We start from the raw sequence: 16,680 nt of genomic DNA, 5'->3' as shown, positions 1-16,680 counted from the left end.
TGCAGTATTTTAGGCCGAGTTCGCTGGTGTTGTGTGGTGGGCTGGCATGCTCCATGCAGAGTTTTATGTTGCATGTTCAGACCGGAGGCTGTGGCGAAGTCACAGGATGCAACCTGAGCAAATCCTAGAAAAACTCAGATTGATTACACATTTGGTTTTGAGTTAATATTAGTAGTTGCCTGTTCAGAAGCCATTTGCCATTGTCAAGCGTTTTCTGACCCCCATATAATATATGTAACTGCATACAGGGTTGTGACCCACAGTTCGAGAAGATGGGATAGATGACAGTGAGCCAGGCAGACCTGATCTTCACCCTGAAGCAGCTAGCTATAAAGAGGGCTAGGGGGACAATGAAGGGACAGTAATCATGTCAGAGCCCAGGATGGGAGCTTGAGGAAGGTCTCAAGGGAAGGACCTTTGTGTCAGAGCAGAGAAAGGTAGAGGGGTGTGTGGGGGATTGCTGGCAGAGAGAGCATCGGGTGTGAGAGCTGAGTGGTAGGAAACTCTAATGAGTTCTCAGTTGGTAAGTAGGCACTGAGGACCACCTTCTGTAGACACAGTCAGGAATTTGGCTGTCCATTCCACTATGAGAATAAGAAGCTGTTTCAGGGTTTTAAGCCAGGGAATGGTAGAAAGACATTCCAAGTAGAAGAGTAGCCTAAAATGATCTGAACTAGGCTTTAATTCCAGTTTTCTCATGTGATTACTCATTTTATTTTAAACGATGTTCTCTTTTTAACATTTATTTATTCATTCATTTAGTGTGTGTGCGTGTGCGTGTGCGTGTGCGTGTGTGTATTCATGCCATCATTTGGGGGAGCTGGTTTTCTACTTCCTCCATGTGGGTCTGAGTGAGGACTCAGAGATAAGGTGTCAAGACCCATCTACAACATACAGAGTATGCTCTGCATTGTCAGTGTCAAGCTCTCAGAGGTAGTGAGGTAGGAGAGGAAATTTTCTGTTGTCATGGATACACAGCAGTCTCTGGTGGCCTCATAGGCCCCACGGATAGCCCTGTGAAGTTACGGGTGCAGTGTCCAGCTAGAGAACTTAAACAAACAACCTTTCTTGTTCTTCAAGGCATTTACTGGTCTCTTTCTCTCGATGCTTCTTAAGGCAGGATGGACCTTGCCATGTAGGCTGTTTGTTGCCTGTTCTCAGAGAACTAGCTCGGGTTACGGCAGAACAGCAGAACTTGCTGAGCTCTGGGCCTCTTGTTCATACTCAGGCTTGGTTAGATGACAGAATTCTCCTCAGCTGAACTTTTCTGTTCTGAATCCCCCCAAAAAACAAACAAACAAACAAACAAAAACCTTGCACAAATCATGGAACTCTGGCCTTTCAGGGGCCTGTGTAATACTGAAGAATTTCATCATGAAGGCTTTCTTTGGGTTGATGTTGGCAGTTTGTCTAATGGGCAAATGATTTGTTTGTTTGTGTTTGACCACATAAATAGCATGTGCAAATGAGATGCTTGTAGTTCATATGGAAGTAATAAAAATAATGTGGGCGTCACAGCTGGTGTGCCAGGGTGCGTGGCATAGCCGGAAGAGAAATCTGCAGCTGCCTTTTAGTGATCCTAAACCTTTGCAAATTGGCCGCCGACTTCCCTGCTTGTGACTTCTGCTGGGCCTTGTGTTACTCCCCATTCATTTTTTTCTGCTGTGGGTGGAATTTAGAATAGACCCGTGGGTCTCTCCTTAACTGTTTTTAAGCATATTTAGGTCTGAAATCAAGGCTTTCCATCCCTGTTGTGTTGTCTTGATTTTTTAAAAAAAAATCTTGTACCTTCTAACCTAGAGGATGACATTGCAGTAAATGCTAACTACCAGTGTGAGTTTAGTCACAGACATATATATCATTGGCATTTGCAGCTCTCAGGTCTGTATTGGAAATAGGATGAAAAATGACCTCCTCCTCGGTCTGCATGCCACCTAAAATCGTGTCTTGTAATAGGCATAATTTCCGGCCTTGGTGATTCAACTCAATGTGACCTTGAAAGTAGATGGTTCTGCACAGACAGATGCCTTGCTGAGTGAGTGGGCTGCTGAGTCAGGGGCCTCCTGATGTGGAGCCCTCAAGTGGCCTGTCCTGCAGGCTGTCAAAGCTAAGCAGCATCTGGCACCAGCAACGTCAGGTGGCAAGTGGGGAGAAGGCGTTTGTGAGTAAAAGAAGCCGCTGACCGTGGAGGCGCTTGTAGCCTGTGTGTTAAGCTGACTCCTCCAAATTCCTCCTGAATTTTCATTCAGTTCACCCCACTGCACCTTCTATGTAACAGCTAAGGAGCTGTCACATAAGCACCATGTCCAGTGTCACCTTGATGCAAAATAGAGGGGGTAAGACCGGGTGAAGCCCAAATCAGCATCTATGCCCATAACCATTGCACCGTGCAGGCTCTCACAAAGGCCGCTGTGGGCCGTAACTTGGACTTACAGGAGCTGTTTCATGGAGCCTGTGTTGGTTTCTGACTGCTTCATGGAAGAAAGTCAAATGTCATTCAGTGGCAGAGTGCTTTGCCCTTAAATGTGTGAGGGCCCTGGCTTTGATCCCCACTACCTACTGCAAGAGGGAAAGAATATTACTTTTATGGTATCATGGGCAAGTGGTACAAGATTTCATGTGAATGGAAAGTTAGTTTGGAAATAAAAGTAATAACAGATAATTAAGAGCCACCGTCTTTCCCAAAAGCTCAAAAGCTCGATTAACTGGAATCAAGTCTTTAGTAACAGCACTTAGACTGAGACACATTGTATTCTAAGAACAACCTCGGAGGGAGTTTCACTCTTGATCTGTGGTAATGATAAGTCATGGTTTTTGTTGTTGTTGTTGTTGTTGTTGGTTGTTGTTTTTTTGTTTTTTGAGATAGGGTTTCTCTGTGTGGCCCTGGCTGTCCTGGCACTCGCTCTGGAGACCAGGCTGGCCTCGAACTCACAGAGATCCACCTGCCTCTGCCTCCCGAGTGCTGGGATTAAAGGCGTGTGCCACCAACGCCTGGCAGATAAGTCATGGTTTTGAGATGGTAATCCTCCTGCCCCAGCCTCCTGAATATCTGGACCTGCAGTCACACATGCCAACACAGCCGGTGCACTTATGTGTTCTGTGCTCTCATGTTTTGCAAACTCCACTGTGTGATGCTTTGGGAGAGAGGCCAAGAAAACTGCCCAAGACCCATGTTTTCTCTGCTTAATTTTGTTTTGGTTTAGCCCAGTGTGAGTTCTTGCTAGGTTTCTCCATCCTTGGGGAATTGTAGCCATAGTGATCAGAAGCAGGAACTTGGAAGTTGCCGGTGAACACACCAAAGGGATGCTCCCCAGGGACAGTCCTGGCCTTGCACGTGGGCTCACCTGGCACCTGTGACTCTTGCTATGCTGCCAGAGGACCAGTTTAGGTGTTGCTCCCCCTGATAACGTTTGGGAACAAGGCAGAGAAACCAGTCTTGATGTATCGCCATCACGCAATGCAGTGCCATATAAATAACTGAAAAATTCCATGTGCCTTGGGGATCCATTTCAATTTCGGCAAAGTACATGGAAGACAGCATGGTCATCTTTATTTTAAACCAGTATCATGTGAATATATTCGTACAAATTCACCCATGGTTTGAACTTCATTGTAAATTTTATTTATTAGTCACCCGAGCACAGATAAATGAGCTAATGAGTTCATTAGCAATTAAAAACAACAGCAACAGAAAGTTTGGGATGAGAAAATGTTCCTTTTTTAGTGTAACACTTAATATGTCATACCATGCAGCTGAATCTGTTTTACTGTTTAGTCCCAGATGTTTGAGACTTGCTTAGTTTTCTTTCTTTCTTTTCTTTTTTGGTGCTGGAGATTGAACCTAGGACCTCCACACATGCTAGACAAGTGCTCAACCACTGACCTCTGACCTCTGTCCTCCCCACCCCTTTTAACTTTCAGGTGCCCACCTTCATCTTGAACTCACTCCAGGGCACAACTAAGCTTTGAACTTCCAAACCTGGGAAAGGCCTTCTACTCAGTGCTTCAGGAGACGTCTGTGACAGGCTGTTTTCTTTCTGCCTTTTCATCCAAGTCAGCATGACCTGATAATTTGGGAGGTCTGAGAGGAGGTCACTGTAACAGTTCATCCATGACAGAAGGCCGAGAGTGGCTAATACATAGGAAGAGACTCATCCCTTCCCTAGAACTGGGGCTCACGCTGCACTAGACGGGGCTTCAAGTTTTCACCTAGGTTGGTCTCCCCTGCCCTCCTTCCTGTCTATTTTGTTTGTGTCAACCTCAGCTCCTGTGGTTATTCCTTCAGCTCCAGCAGATTGCTAACAGCTGGCTCAGTCATTCCAGGAGAGGGGCTGAGCCCTTTCTTTGTCCAACACATCACTGTTCCCAGTCACACTGTTCCCAGACACACCCTTCCATACTCTTCTCCTTCTCGGGCTCAGCCGAACCCTCCCTCTGGTTATTTGAGATGAAACATGATTGTGGAGACACAGGCAGCTGTTTGTTCTCAGAAGAGTCACCCTGTCCCTACATCTGTCCCCTCTACTGGATGGAACTTCTGGCAGAGCCAGTGTTGTCTTCCTGCTGTGCAGGTCCCAGAACAGGCTACAGTTAGGTGTTGCTCACTCAGAGGCAGGCTGAACTCTGAGTTGAAGGCCAGAAAAGTCTACATAGTGACATCTTGTCTAAGGAATCAAAAAACACAAAAGAAGGAAAAAATGTTTTTTCATAACCACAGATGAATGACATACAGCTCTTACTAGTCAATGGTTGAGTCTTTAAGATATATCTACCTGGATAGCAATCATGGGAGATGAGGCAAAGCTCCTGCAGTTTGGCAATCCCAGTCTTGAATGGCCAAGGCCTGGAGTCTAGACTGACAGGCCCAGAAGCTTATAGCCTTCAATGGAAGAATTCTTTCGGGTCTTAAATGTTTAGGTTGGAGGCTTATTCTTCTGGGCTCTAGTCACTACCGGCCTCAGAACTTGACAGATAATTGCAATCCTTGGCTTCCCACAGCAGTGATTGGTGGCAGCAGCCAGCAGCACTGGGTGGTACCTTCTAGTGTAAAAACTCTTGAAATGGGCCTCAGGTGTTGAGATCCTCAGTGTTACTGTGGTAAATGTTAGCACTCTAGGCGGCTAGTGTTAACTCTGCTCATTCCTACAATGTGGTATCATCAGCTGTTGGCAGAGGCTATAGTGTTATAGTGCCTGGGACCCTTAATGTTCAAGGTGCATCTCCTTGGACCTGGGGCCCAGAGTTCCTTCACCCTTTCTCTCTTTACCTCTACTCTGACGTCCTTCATTGTCCCCTTTGTGCTGTGCCCCCATCCCCAGTTTTTCCTAGTATCTCTGAATGCTTCAGTTCAGGGGGGTCTTCATAGGAGGATATCTCCTGGCTGACTGGAAAAGTGAGTCAGTTTGCTTAAATAGCCAGAAAGGGGGTTGTCAGTCATCTTTGCAGAAATCCATGCGGGTCTCCATGCAAATGAAGGAGTTTGTTTGCACCAATCACAAGCAGAATCTTACATGCAAATAAAGGGTCATGTTTGTTCCATCTTGGGCCTTGTTATGGGCCCTAGGGAAAATGCCCTCCTTTTGGCTGGAGTGAAAATAGTTGCTGGACCTACTGAGCAAGGATGTCCAACCCACTGCGCAGAGGCTAGATGAGGCCCAGAATAGCTATAAAAAGAGCCCTACACATGTCGTAAACTTACTCAAAACATTGTAAGATCTGTCTTGTACTGGATTTCATGATTCGACAGTGTGAACATTATAGATATATAGATACGACCCAGAGAAGCCAAGGGCTGGATACCTAGGCTTGTGATCGAGAATGGAAAAGAGAAGAAAAGGCTTTGTGAGCATTTTGAGACAGCTGTGACTACAGTGTAGCTTCTTCCAAGTGTGCTTAGAGTGTTCAGAGCAGCCAGGTTGACAGCAGGGTGAAGGATGACGTCTCCCCAGGCAGTCAGTGATTAGCCTTAGCACCAGGGAAAGAGCTGACAAAAGCCAGTCAAGGAGGTAAGCCTTATGGAGTCCAACGTCTTAGCTTATTTACGGGAAGAACAAACAATAAAAGGGACATTTATGAAGCCAAGTATGATGGTGCATGCCTATAATCCCAGAACTAGAAAGGCAGAGAGGGAGAATTGCAAGCCCAAGACAAACCTGTAGTACGTAGCAAGACCATTTCACAAAACAAACAAACAAACAAGCAAACAAGCAAAAAGCTGGCAGGGCATGGACTGCTGGCTCAGCAGTTGGAGTACTTGCTGCTCTTACACAGAACGGGTTCAGTTCTCAGCGCCCACATAGGTGCTCATTCCCCCACACCCAAGTAACTCTGGCTCCAGGGCTCTGGGCTCCCTCTCTGACCTCTGCTGGCACTGCACTCATGCATCCACTCAGATTTATACATAGACACATGAAATAATATATAAAATGAAACATAACAATAAAAACTGATTATTATTTTTAAAGGGGGGATGCTGTGTGTACAACAAAGCAAAATAGCTGATTAACATCGGGTGACCTAAGGGGAGTTAACAGTGTGCTAGCAGGTGCTTGGCTCTTCCAGTTTGTTTCGCAACCTCTGGGGATTCAGGCATCTTGGCTACTAGTCACCTGATTCACACTTTCTGAAAAGCTCATCCGTTAATCGTGTGCAGTATATAGTGCACTAGAAGATTGCTTTCTTCTCTAATGAGCTTCTGTTTTCTAGACCAAATAATGAGTCAGTGTGGGCAGCCCCGCGTGAGTCTGTGGCTCCTCTTTCCCTGTGGCCAGTATGCATTCATTCTTAAGCCCTTCTTCCTCACAGCACAGAAAGTGGCTGAGTTATGTTGTTTTTCCATGATAAGTTCCTGTCTTCCCAAGTGACAGGAATGTACTTTTCATAGAAGACTGATATGAGATTGGTTTTTCCAAGAGGCAAAAAAAAAAAAAAAAAAATCCTATTGGAATGTCAGTGAAGAAAGGAGATGGGTATTTTTGGCCAGCTAAGTACCACTGGCCACAAACCAACACACTGTTCCTTGTGCTAGCCATGAGCATTGTGGAACTGTAGCGGGATCCATGCTGCGGCGACTCTGGAGGTCTCCGTGAAGTTCCCTTTAGGTTGTCTCAGCTCATTAGGTTAATTGGTTCACCATAGCTAAAATGAGAAATTGTGTGTTTGGTCCCCAATAGATCCCATGTCCTCAGTCAGATTCAACTGACTGCAGATCATAAAAATCCAGGAAAAACTGTGCCTGTACCAACTGTGTAACACTAAGATTATTCCCTTAACAATCCAGTGCGACACCTCTTTACCTAGCATGCAATTGTATTAGGTAGTTTAGAGATGGCTTAGGTAGACAGAGAGATATGTTTAGGTTATATGCAAGCACTGTGCATTTTATGTAAAGTAATTGAGCATCAGTGGATTTGGGGATCCCCGGATACTTGGGGACAACTGTATTTTATTAGCTTGGCATATGCTATTGCATGTGACCACCTAACATAGCCCAGGTGACTTTCCTATGTCAAATAAAGGGTGGTTTAAAGAACTTTTAAAAAATAAAGCTATATAACAAGAGGCTTCATCAAATGTGCGAGGCAGCAGCCCTCATTCTTGTTCTCCCGTACAGAGTATGAATCCAGACAGTCTCTGCTTAAGGAAGAGCTCTCAGCAGAAAACACAAGCTTTGGGTATAGAATGAAACTTCTGGCTTTTTTTTTTTTTTTTTTTTTTTTTTAGAATTAAAAACTTTCTGGTGACATCCACACTGCCTGTCTTGTTTGGTTGGGTGGACTTACTCGTATGTTGGGACTTTGGGACTGTCCTGATAACAGTTGGAGATACTAGTTAGACCAGACAAAAAAAAAAAAAACCAGAATGCAAAGAACCCAATTCCCACTGTGCCTTGTTGCCTGTGGTATTGGCATAATAAGCATACAGGCCATTTCCTCCTGGCTAGTTCATGAAATTGCAAGAGAACGATGCTTCAGCTTCAACCCAAGTAGAATGTCACCGTTTTCTTTGCTTGCATTCACAAGTGTAGAACTTCCCGCCTGTCTGTGGCTTCAAGGACCTTTTTGTCCACTTCTGAGCTCTGTACTTTTCAAAGGGCCCTCAGAGTTCCATGAAGATTGTTGAACCTAGTGCTGGAGAAAACACAATGTTATTTTTGCCTGTGCCTTTTGATTCGCATGCCTCCTGCCTTGAATTTAAATTAAATTAATTATCCCACCCCATTTCGAGACACATTCTTGCTTTGTAGTCCTGACCACCCTTAAATTTGTGTAGACCAGGCTGGTTTCAGACTTGTGGCAATCCGCCTACCTCTGTGCCTTTCAAATACTTGGATACAGGTGTGAGGTGTGTGCCACCACACCTCAGCTTAGTCTTCTGGTCCCCAAGATTCTGATTGCTGTGACCAAATAGGAAAAGCTCCCCATTTCCTGAGAATTATTTACGAATTGATATTATGAGTTTGATCAAGAATAACTTCATCAGGAAAGCTAACAACTATCTATCGTAGGATCGAACACCCTAGACATCAAAAGTCTGGTCCTGAAATCCCATGCAAGGAAAGTATTTACAAAGCACATCAATCACCCTCATATTTTCTTACTTTGATGCCTTCAATTTTCAGTATTTTCTTTGAGTATAATTTCAGTCATTTCTGAGTTGTTGACATGCAAAAGTAGACATTTCAGAGCTGGTAATGTGGCTCAGTAGTAGAGAATTTTCCTAGCAGAGGCCAACCCCTGGGTTTGATTTTTCAGCACTGAAAAAGTCCTATGTGGTTGATGTTGGAGAAAGGCCAGAACTTGTTTTAAATTTTCTCTTCAGTGTTGAAATGGATAAAACTTGTCATCTAAAGTCACATTTTTGAAAATTGAATCTTCATATATATAAGAGTATAGGTACCTAACAATGGAAAATATGTATGTATTCCGATACTACGCTACAAAAATTTAAATATAAGGTTGAGGATCTAGCTTAGTTGGATGAGACTGGGTGTGTTCAGGGTCGTTTGGCCCTAGATCTGGCTCAGGTGGTAGAGTGCTTGCCTGTCATGCACGAAGCCCCAAGTTTGACCCCCAGAAACACATAAATCAGTTGCAGTGGTACCTGCCTGTGCTTCTCACACTCGGGTGGTGGAGACAAGAGGATCAGAAGTTCAGGGTCATCCCTTCTCATTCCCAGTTTAAGGCCAGCCTGGGTTACATGAAACCCTGTCTCAAAGAAATAAGGGAGCCAGGAAGAAAATTTACACGTAAAACTGTTTTAAAAGAATTTAGCTATGTGCAGTTATGGTTATAATACTTCTATATCTCCATATTCCTTCCCTACCCTTTCTTAGAATCATTAAAAACATTTTTCAATGAATGTCTAGATCCATTCTATTAGGGCAGAGTAGATGTGTATTTTATGTGCCCAGATTCTGAGGGACAGTGAGAGGTTATTGCTGTGGGCAGTTAGTTACGTGTGATTTTTTTTCGGATCCCATTACAAAGTTGCTGAATTTGTTTTTGTTTTTTTCTTTTCTTTTTCTCTTTCATTGTTTCCCTCTGATGTGGCCATTGTGTTGACAACCTTCTGTATCTCGGCTATTGAATTTTTTTCTTTTCATCGAGAAGAAAACCTCCCAAGGTAAGTGCTGGCGTGGAACTGGGCATCAATACTGACTTAGTATGCATTTAGGATCCTAACTCATCACCGGAGCCCATGGATAATCCCTGGCCACCTAGGATTTCAGACTAATATTCTCATTTGAAATTTAAGCCTGAGTCAACAGTTCGTGTTGGTGCTGATGTAAGATCAGCGTTATTTACAGAGTGCTCTTGCCCACTGTTGCCTTCTTAGAAGATGCTTGAATTTGTAGGGATTGGTTCTGTCCTATTGGCATTGAAAGGGAGCTTAGCAAGAAGAAGAAGCAGGTGCTGGGTCATAGGCTGATAATGGAGGAGCTGAGGTTGTTGGCATGAATGTGCTGGCTAATTTTATATCGACAATACAAGCTAGAATCATTTGGGAAGAGGGACTCTCAATTGAGAAAATGCTCATGCCCCTCCCCCCCATAAGACTAGCCTATAGGCGAGTCTGTAGGATATTTTCTTAATTAGTGGTTGCTGTGGAAAGACCTATCCTATTTCAGGTGGAGCCATTCCTGGGTGGGTGGTCCTGCTGCCCTGGCCAACGTTTGATGGCATTTTTACTGGTGGAATCCCCAAAAGTTCGAGAGTAAGTGGAGTGGGCATAATGAGGTGTTTCAATGACAGCCTGAATAAGTGAAGGCTGGGGTCATTACCAGGGAACATGTTGCTGAGTGTTAGAGAGGCATTGACTTCCACAAGTTACCAGAAAGTTGACCAGCCCTGGCTAAAGTCACAGCCATGCTACCTAGGATAGGATTAGGACAAACTCTTTCTCCAAGTGGTCAGAATCTAGGCCATGTGAGTATGGAAGAGAGAAGAGAAAGGCTTACTTCATAGCCCCAGGGCTATGAAAAAAACACTTGATACAGCTCTTGGATCATGGAAAACCAATAAAATGTTATTTCATGCTTTATATTTATTGAAGGCATCATTCATATTGTCTTTGGCACTCAGAGTTTGAACTCCAGCAAGGAAGGCATGCACTAAATAAATAATAGGACATGTCTTAAGAAAGAGGAAGTAGCTGGGCGGTGGTGGCACACGCCTTTAATCCAAGCACTTGGGAGGCAGAGGCAGGTGGATCTCTGTGAGTTCAAGAACAGCCTGATCTACAAGAACTAGTTCCAGGACAGGCTCCAAAGCCACAGAGAAACCCTGTCTCGAAAAACAAAAAAAAGAAAAAGAAAAAAAGAAAAGAAAGAGGAAGTGACTGCTGTTCCTGAAACTAGCTGGGCCAGTATCGTGGTCAGATCTGGAGGACTGTGACAGTTCTTCCTGAGTAATTACTGGGGTGATTATAATCACTAAGATTCACAACTTTCAAAGTTTTCTGCTCCTGGAGGATGTATCTGCCTTTATCTTGTTGTCTTTGCTCCCAGAGGTCTCAAAGCACAGTCATCCTGGCAATAAATGAACTTTGTTTCCCACACACACAAAAAAAAAGCCACTGTGAGTCAGGCAGTGGTGGCGCACACCTTTCGTCCCAGCACTTGGGAAGCAGAGGCAGGCAGATATCTGTGAGTTCAAGGCCAGCCTGGTCTACAGAGTGAGTTCCAGGACAACAAGGGCTACACAGAGAAACCCTGTTTAAAAAAAAAAAAAAAAAAAAAAAAAAAACCTAAAAGAGACAAACTTTGTCCCCTGGAGAAGGGGAAAGGGTCACCATCCCCTAGCAAATTGAGAACATGGGAAGAGGGGGGAGGAAGCTACAAGAGTGAGAAGGGAAGAAAAGGAAGGATGCAGAGGTCATGAGGGAGCAGAAAGGTTGAGTCAGGTGAAGAATAGAAGAAAGGATATGTGATAGGTAGGGCTTTAGTTGGGGGGGTGGTAGGGGAGGAAGGGAGGGAGAAGGGACCTGGGATTGTCATGTAATTCAATCTTGTTTGTAATTCAAATATATAAAAAATTAAAAAAAAGGAAGAGACAGATAGAGACAGAAGTGGAGGGGAAAAAAACAAACAAACAAATAAACAAAAAAACAAAGCCAGCGTGTTACTGGAATCAATTCCTGAAGGAAAAGCATGGAAGTTGACAAGGCACAGAAACACTTTTAACAGTCACTACTACTTCACACACAGGACATTCTGGTTGTGTTCTGGCCTGTATACCTAGCGGGGTGCTAAAGATCATTTCCAAGACTAGTCATGAAATTCTCAAAACTAAAATTAATAGTAAACCATCAAGTTAAAGAATATATTTTTGCCAAGCAGTAGTGGTACATGCCTTTAATCCCAGCACTCCGGAGGCAAAGGCAGGTGGATCTCTGTGAGTTCAAGGCCAGCCTGGTCTCCAGAGCGAGTTTCAGGACAGCAAGAGCTACACAGAGAAACCCTGTCTTGAAAACACTTCAACCTATGCTTAGGATGCTCACCTAAATTCAAGCCCCAGGACCCACCCAGGTTGTGGAAGGAGAAACTGGACTCCCAAACATTGTCCTCCGACATCCATACACATGGCATTCATCCTCCCCTCTGCATGCACACATACACAGATGCATAAATGCCATTACAGTTCTTTAGGCCCGTGCTTAAAGAGGCTCGAGATATATCAGGGTGAGTGAGGGATTACTAGACAAATGTCCAAAAGGACCTGCAAACTTAGAGAGAGAAATCTAGTGTTTCACGTGCTGCACTCAAGTAGAAACAGCTTCTAAGTAGGGCAAGGTTGCTGGCAGCTTTATGGGGCAGAACAAGGTGTAGGGGCCCATTCACTCTGCCAGAGCTGAAATCCTTATTAAACTCCCTGTAATGGAGTCAACATATGGGGTTGAGAGCAGGCCTTGGGGGCATGTGAAGGTAAAACAAAAAGGAATCAGCTCTCAGGTGGATTGCTGTCAGGTCTAAGTGTTACAGTGAGGTGGTGCTTCTCTGTAATCCCAACACTCAGGAAGCTGAGGCAAGCCAACCTGGGCAACACAGTGAGACGATGAGTTAGCAAGACAAAATGAAGGTCTGTAATGCCAGTACTCAGGAGACAAAGGTAGGAAGACTGCCACAAATTGCCAGTCAAGACCAGCCAGAGCTACATGGTGAGACCCTGACCCTGTCTCAGAAACAAATGAACTAACAAAAACCAATAACTAAAACAAACAAATCGCACACCAGGTCACTGCATGACCCAAGAAATCTCAAGGACTGGAGTCATATGAAAGCAAACCCAGAATTCAGGTGACTAGAATCTACAGGAGGAAACAGATGTAAATCCATGTCTGGAAGGATTCCACAGCCACCTTTAAGAACATAGTGTCCAACACTGCGTATCTCAGCGGCAGAACACTAACCTGCCATGCACAAGGTCCCAGGTTTGATCCATAGCAACACAAAGCAAAACTCAAGGTGAAACACATTAGAGATAAAGAAGGTATATACAAGATAATAAGAACCAGCAGAAATAAAGGTTAAAAAAAATAGACCTACAAATGCTTCTGATATCACATTGTCCGGACCAAACTTTAAATGTACTTGTTATGTTTAAGGAGATTTAAAAAAAAAAAAAATCAGATTGAAAAAAAGTTAGCAAGGAATGGATGCTATAACTCAAGAAACCAATAACCCACTAAAAATTCTCAGTTTGAAAAGTCCAAAGCCTAAGTTGGAAAATCGTGTTAGGATTCTATACCAGTGTAAATGGAGCTGAAAAAAGGCAGAAGGAACTGGAAGATGAGTTAGTAGATATTAGTACAATGAGATGCTAATGAGACAAAGGATGTGGAAACAACTGAAGACCCATTCTCTAAAAAGTAAACTCAGACCTTCCATTCTCCAGAAAAACATTCTTTCAAAGTGGACCATAGACCTCGATGTGGGATGCACAACTGCAGTCCTTTCAGAAGGTGACAGGTCGGAGGTGACGTGGCTCAGTGACAGCCTTTCAAAGACAAAGCTGAAAGCATGACATAAAAGAAAAAAATGTAGTATTTTATTAAAAGTAAAAGTGATATTGCCAGTGACAATGTTAAGCAAAAAGAAACGCTGTGTACTGGGACAGTATTTTAAAAATACCCAATTAAGGATTTGTATCCAAATTATACGAAAGTCTCTTAAAACTAAAGAAATAGAGAAAAAGAAAGAAGCAATTTAAAATGGACAAAAACATCTAAGTAGACATTTCCCCAAAGAAGATGCACAGATGTCAAATAAATAAGTAAATAAAGTCACCATCATGTCATTAGAGAATTAGCATTAAAACAATGACAAACTACTGCACACCTCTAAGATGCCTAAAATCTCCAAGTCTGATAAAACCAAAATGAAGGCTGTGGAGCAGCCGGACCTCTGCTATTGCTGGCAAAACGAGGCAGATGGTCCATGCATTCTGGAAGACAGCCCGAAGCTTCTGAAAAACCTAATTATATTCTTACCACATCACCCTCGTGATCAGGCTTCCAGGTATTTACTCAAACCAACCGAAAGTTTGCATCTATTGTGCCCAAGTGTCTATGGCAGCTTGATTCATGACTGCCAAATACTAAAGCAATGATGACCTCCAGAAGGAGAAAGGATAATGAATCCTACTACAGGCTTTTGATACAGTATCATTCAAGGATAAAAGAGAAACGAGCTATCCACTCACAAAAGGCACAGTGGAACCTCCAGTGCATATTAAGTAGAAGAAGCCAACCTGAGAAGGCTCGATGCTCTAAGATTTCACTATTAATCCAGGATGCCTTGGAGTAGACGAAACTACATGCCAGTACAAAAGACAATGGGTCCCCAGGATGGTGACCACAGCTCAGACAAGCTACTCAGTGAAGCAAGAGAAGGCAGGCAAGTCAGCTGGAGTAGGTTATACCTACCTCCCTTGCTCATGGGCAGAGCCACAGACAGAGATGACCACACACACACACACACACAAATAGATTGCTATATACCATATCTCGTGGATTTTCTGTCTAGTAAGTGTCAGATTTTGTAAGTTGTTCTGAGTGGAGAAGCACTGATTTCAGATACTGCCCATCTACCTGCCTTTTAATGGTTTGGCCTGATGAACACTCCACAGTTTTTGGGAGCAAGGTCTGTTTCCCTGGAGAAGAGTAGCCCTTTAGACAAACATGGAGACACTGGTTTATATGTCTGTGGATTCAGAAGAAGAAGGAGCCTTTATTATATGAGCATCAGGGCCTGAGAGGTGTGTCTGCCTGTCATAGGGCAATGGTAGCATTGCAGATGCTTGTTGGTTGAGCCATCTTTTGGTCAACTGGATTTTGGTGAGCACTGGTACACATGGAAAAGAAAGGTTGTTTTATCCATTGTGTTTTATTGGGCAAGTTAATAAGAAGAATGCATTTGGGAAGAAATAAAAAATATCTGCCAATCATCTTGTTTAGGTCATATCTCTTTTTAGGCAATTTGCTCATTATAAATTTAACAGCAAACAATATCTTATAGTTTATTTTCTGTTTGTTTTTTTTTTTTAAATGTGTAGAGGCTCAACCTCCAGGCTTTATATACGATAGGCAAATACTTAATCGTTAGCTGTGCCCCTGCCCAGATAGTTACTTATCAAAGCCCATATTGTTTAAAGGAGCTCATTGAAGACCCAGGTTTGGTGGTATGTGTGTATAATACCTGTACTGGGGGCCACAGCAGGGCATTTAGAGTTTGAGGCTAACCTAGGCTACATAGTAAGATGCTGTCTGTCTCCAAAAATAAAGGTACACTGATAAACCACCAAAGCTGGTTTATAAACATTTCTCAGGAAGGATGGGAACCATGAACAGCTCTGCCATCTGTGATTTGGTCTTGAGTTCTGTGATGGTTTCCTGCCACCTCTACTGTTTTGCTAAGAACAAAGTATTGGGCCAGGCGGTTGAGCGGGCACTATGTGGCTGTTGTGGTTTGAGCTGTGTAGAAAGTGTAAATTGCACAGCATTTTTCTAAGGTTTAATACAAGGTGAAAGAAAAACAAAGTAGCACAAATATTTAGGATATGCTAGGTTAGCTAAAATATGTTGTTAAAACAATATTGTCCTCTTTTTGCTTATGTCATGAAAACGGTTCAAATTACATATGCGGTTCCATTGTCCTCTTGTTGGACTGCTCCACTCCAAACAAACTCATGCTTTGTAGTGACATGGCAATCACAAGCACCTGATCTTAACTTGAGTTGGTTTCCTTCCTGGTTAAATTTCTGCCCTTGTGTCTGGGGCTTGTGGTCCTGCTGTCACATGAGCTCAGTGGCAGCCTGACCTTCCCATCTACCTAGATCCCCTAGAGCGGTCAAAGCACCGGTCTCTGCTCTCTAGAATTCATCGTAGCATGAGTGATCAGACGTGCATGGTATTTTAAATAACAGAGATGGGCTTTGTTGCATGCCATCTGTCACCACTTCAGTCTTTATGACTTCACAGGAAGAAAAACTCAGAGCTGAACACGGGCCTTCAGGATGGCCTGCGCGTGTGCGCGTGTGCGCGTGTGCGCGTGTGCGCGTGTGCGTGCTTCTGTGTGCATCTCTCTCTCTCTCTCTCTCTCTCTCTCTCTCTCTCTCTCTCTCTCTCTCTGTGTGTGTGTGTGTGTGTGTGTGTGTGTGTGTGTGTGTGTGTGTGTAGTTACCAGAGAAAGAACTTCAGGGCAGGAATGATGATGTACATAGGGGCAGAGCTAATGAAGCAATGGGAGCATAACTCAGTGGGCAAGTCCCTACCTAGTGTGCACTAGTCTTTGGGTTCAGTCCCCAGTGCTTGGGACTGGGGGGGGAGGGGGATGGAGAGGAAGGTGCTGTGAGTTGCACACACTCTGGCTAGTATAGAGTATGTGAAAGGGAAAGTTGTGCATTAAAAAATGAAGAGAAAGGGTTAGCTTATAGAAAATCTTAGAGTCAGGTCTTAATCTGGTAGGTCAGGAAGATTACTTATTGTTTATATTCAAGTTATAAGCAGTAGCATGTATGCAAGAATTTCACCCGGCTGCAGATGTAAGAAGAGAGCACAGGGTAGACAGTCATGCTGGTCTATTGTGCTGTAATGGCCGGGTGTTGGCCAGCTCATGCCAGGTGATGCTGTGGTGACTCCATTAAATGCTCAGTGCCGTGAGACAACAGTGATCTGTCTCTT

The 16,680-nt window shown here is 43.8% G+C and overlaps 1 protein-coding gene across 7 annotated transcripts in view; it reads left to right on the top strand.

Annotated features, from left to right (window-relative positions):
* The window catches only part of Kif13a (kinesin family member 13A), a 189,044-nt gene that overhangs the window by 63,874 nt on the left and 108,490 nt on the right, over positions 1-16,680 (top strand). For 3 of the 7 annotated variants that reach the window (XM_027409996.2, XM_027409999.1, XM_027409998.2), the window contains exon 3: positions 9,612-9,624. The exons of the other annotated variants lie outside the window; for them this stretch is intronic. In XM_027409996.2, the coding sequence (XP_027265797.1) occupies positions 9,612-9,624 (13 nt within the window). The remainder of the gene's footprint in view (positions 1-9,611; positions 9,625-16,680) is intronic. 7 annotated transcript variants of the gene reach the window in all.

This window comes from Cricetulus griseus, chromosome 3 (genome assembly GCF_003668045.3).
Source record: "Cricetulus griseus strain 17A/GY chromosome 3, alternate assembly CriGri-PICRH-1.0, whole genome shotgun sequence".
In the NCBI taxonomy this organism is placed as follows: domain Eukaryota; kingdom Metazoa; phylum Chordata; class Mammalia; order Rodentia; family Cricetidae; genus Cricetulus; species Cricetulus griseus.
This window is presented reverse-complemented; position numbering and strand designations above follow the sequence as displayed.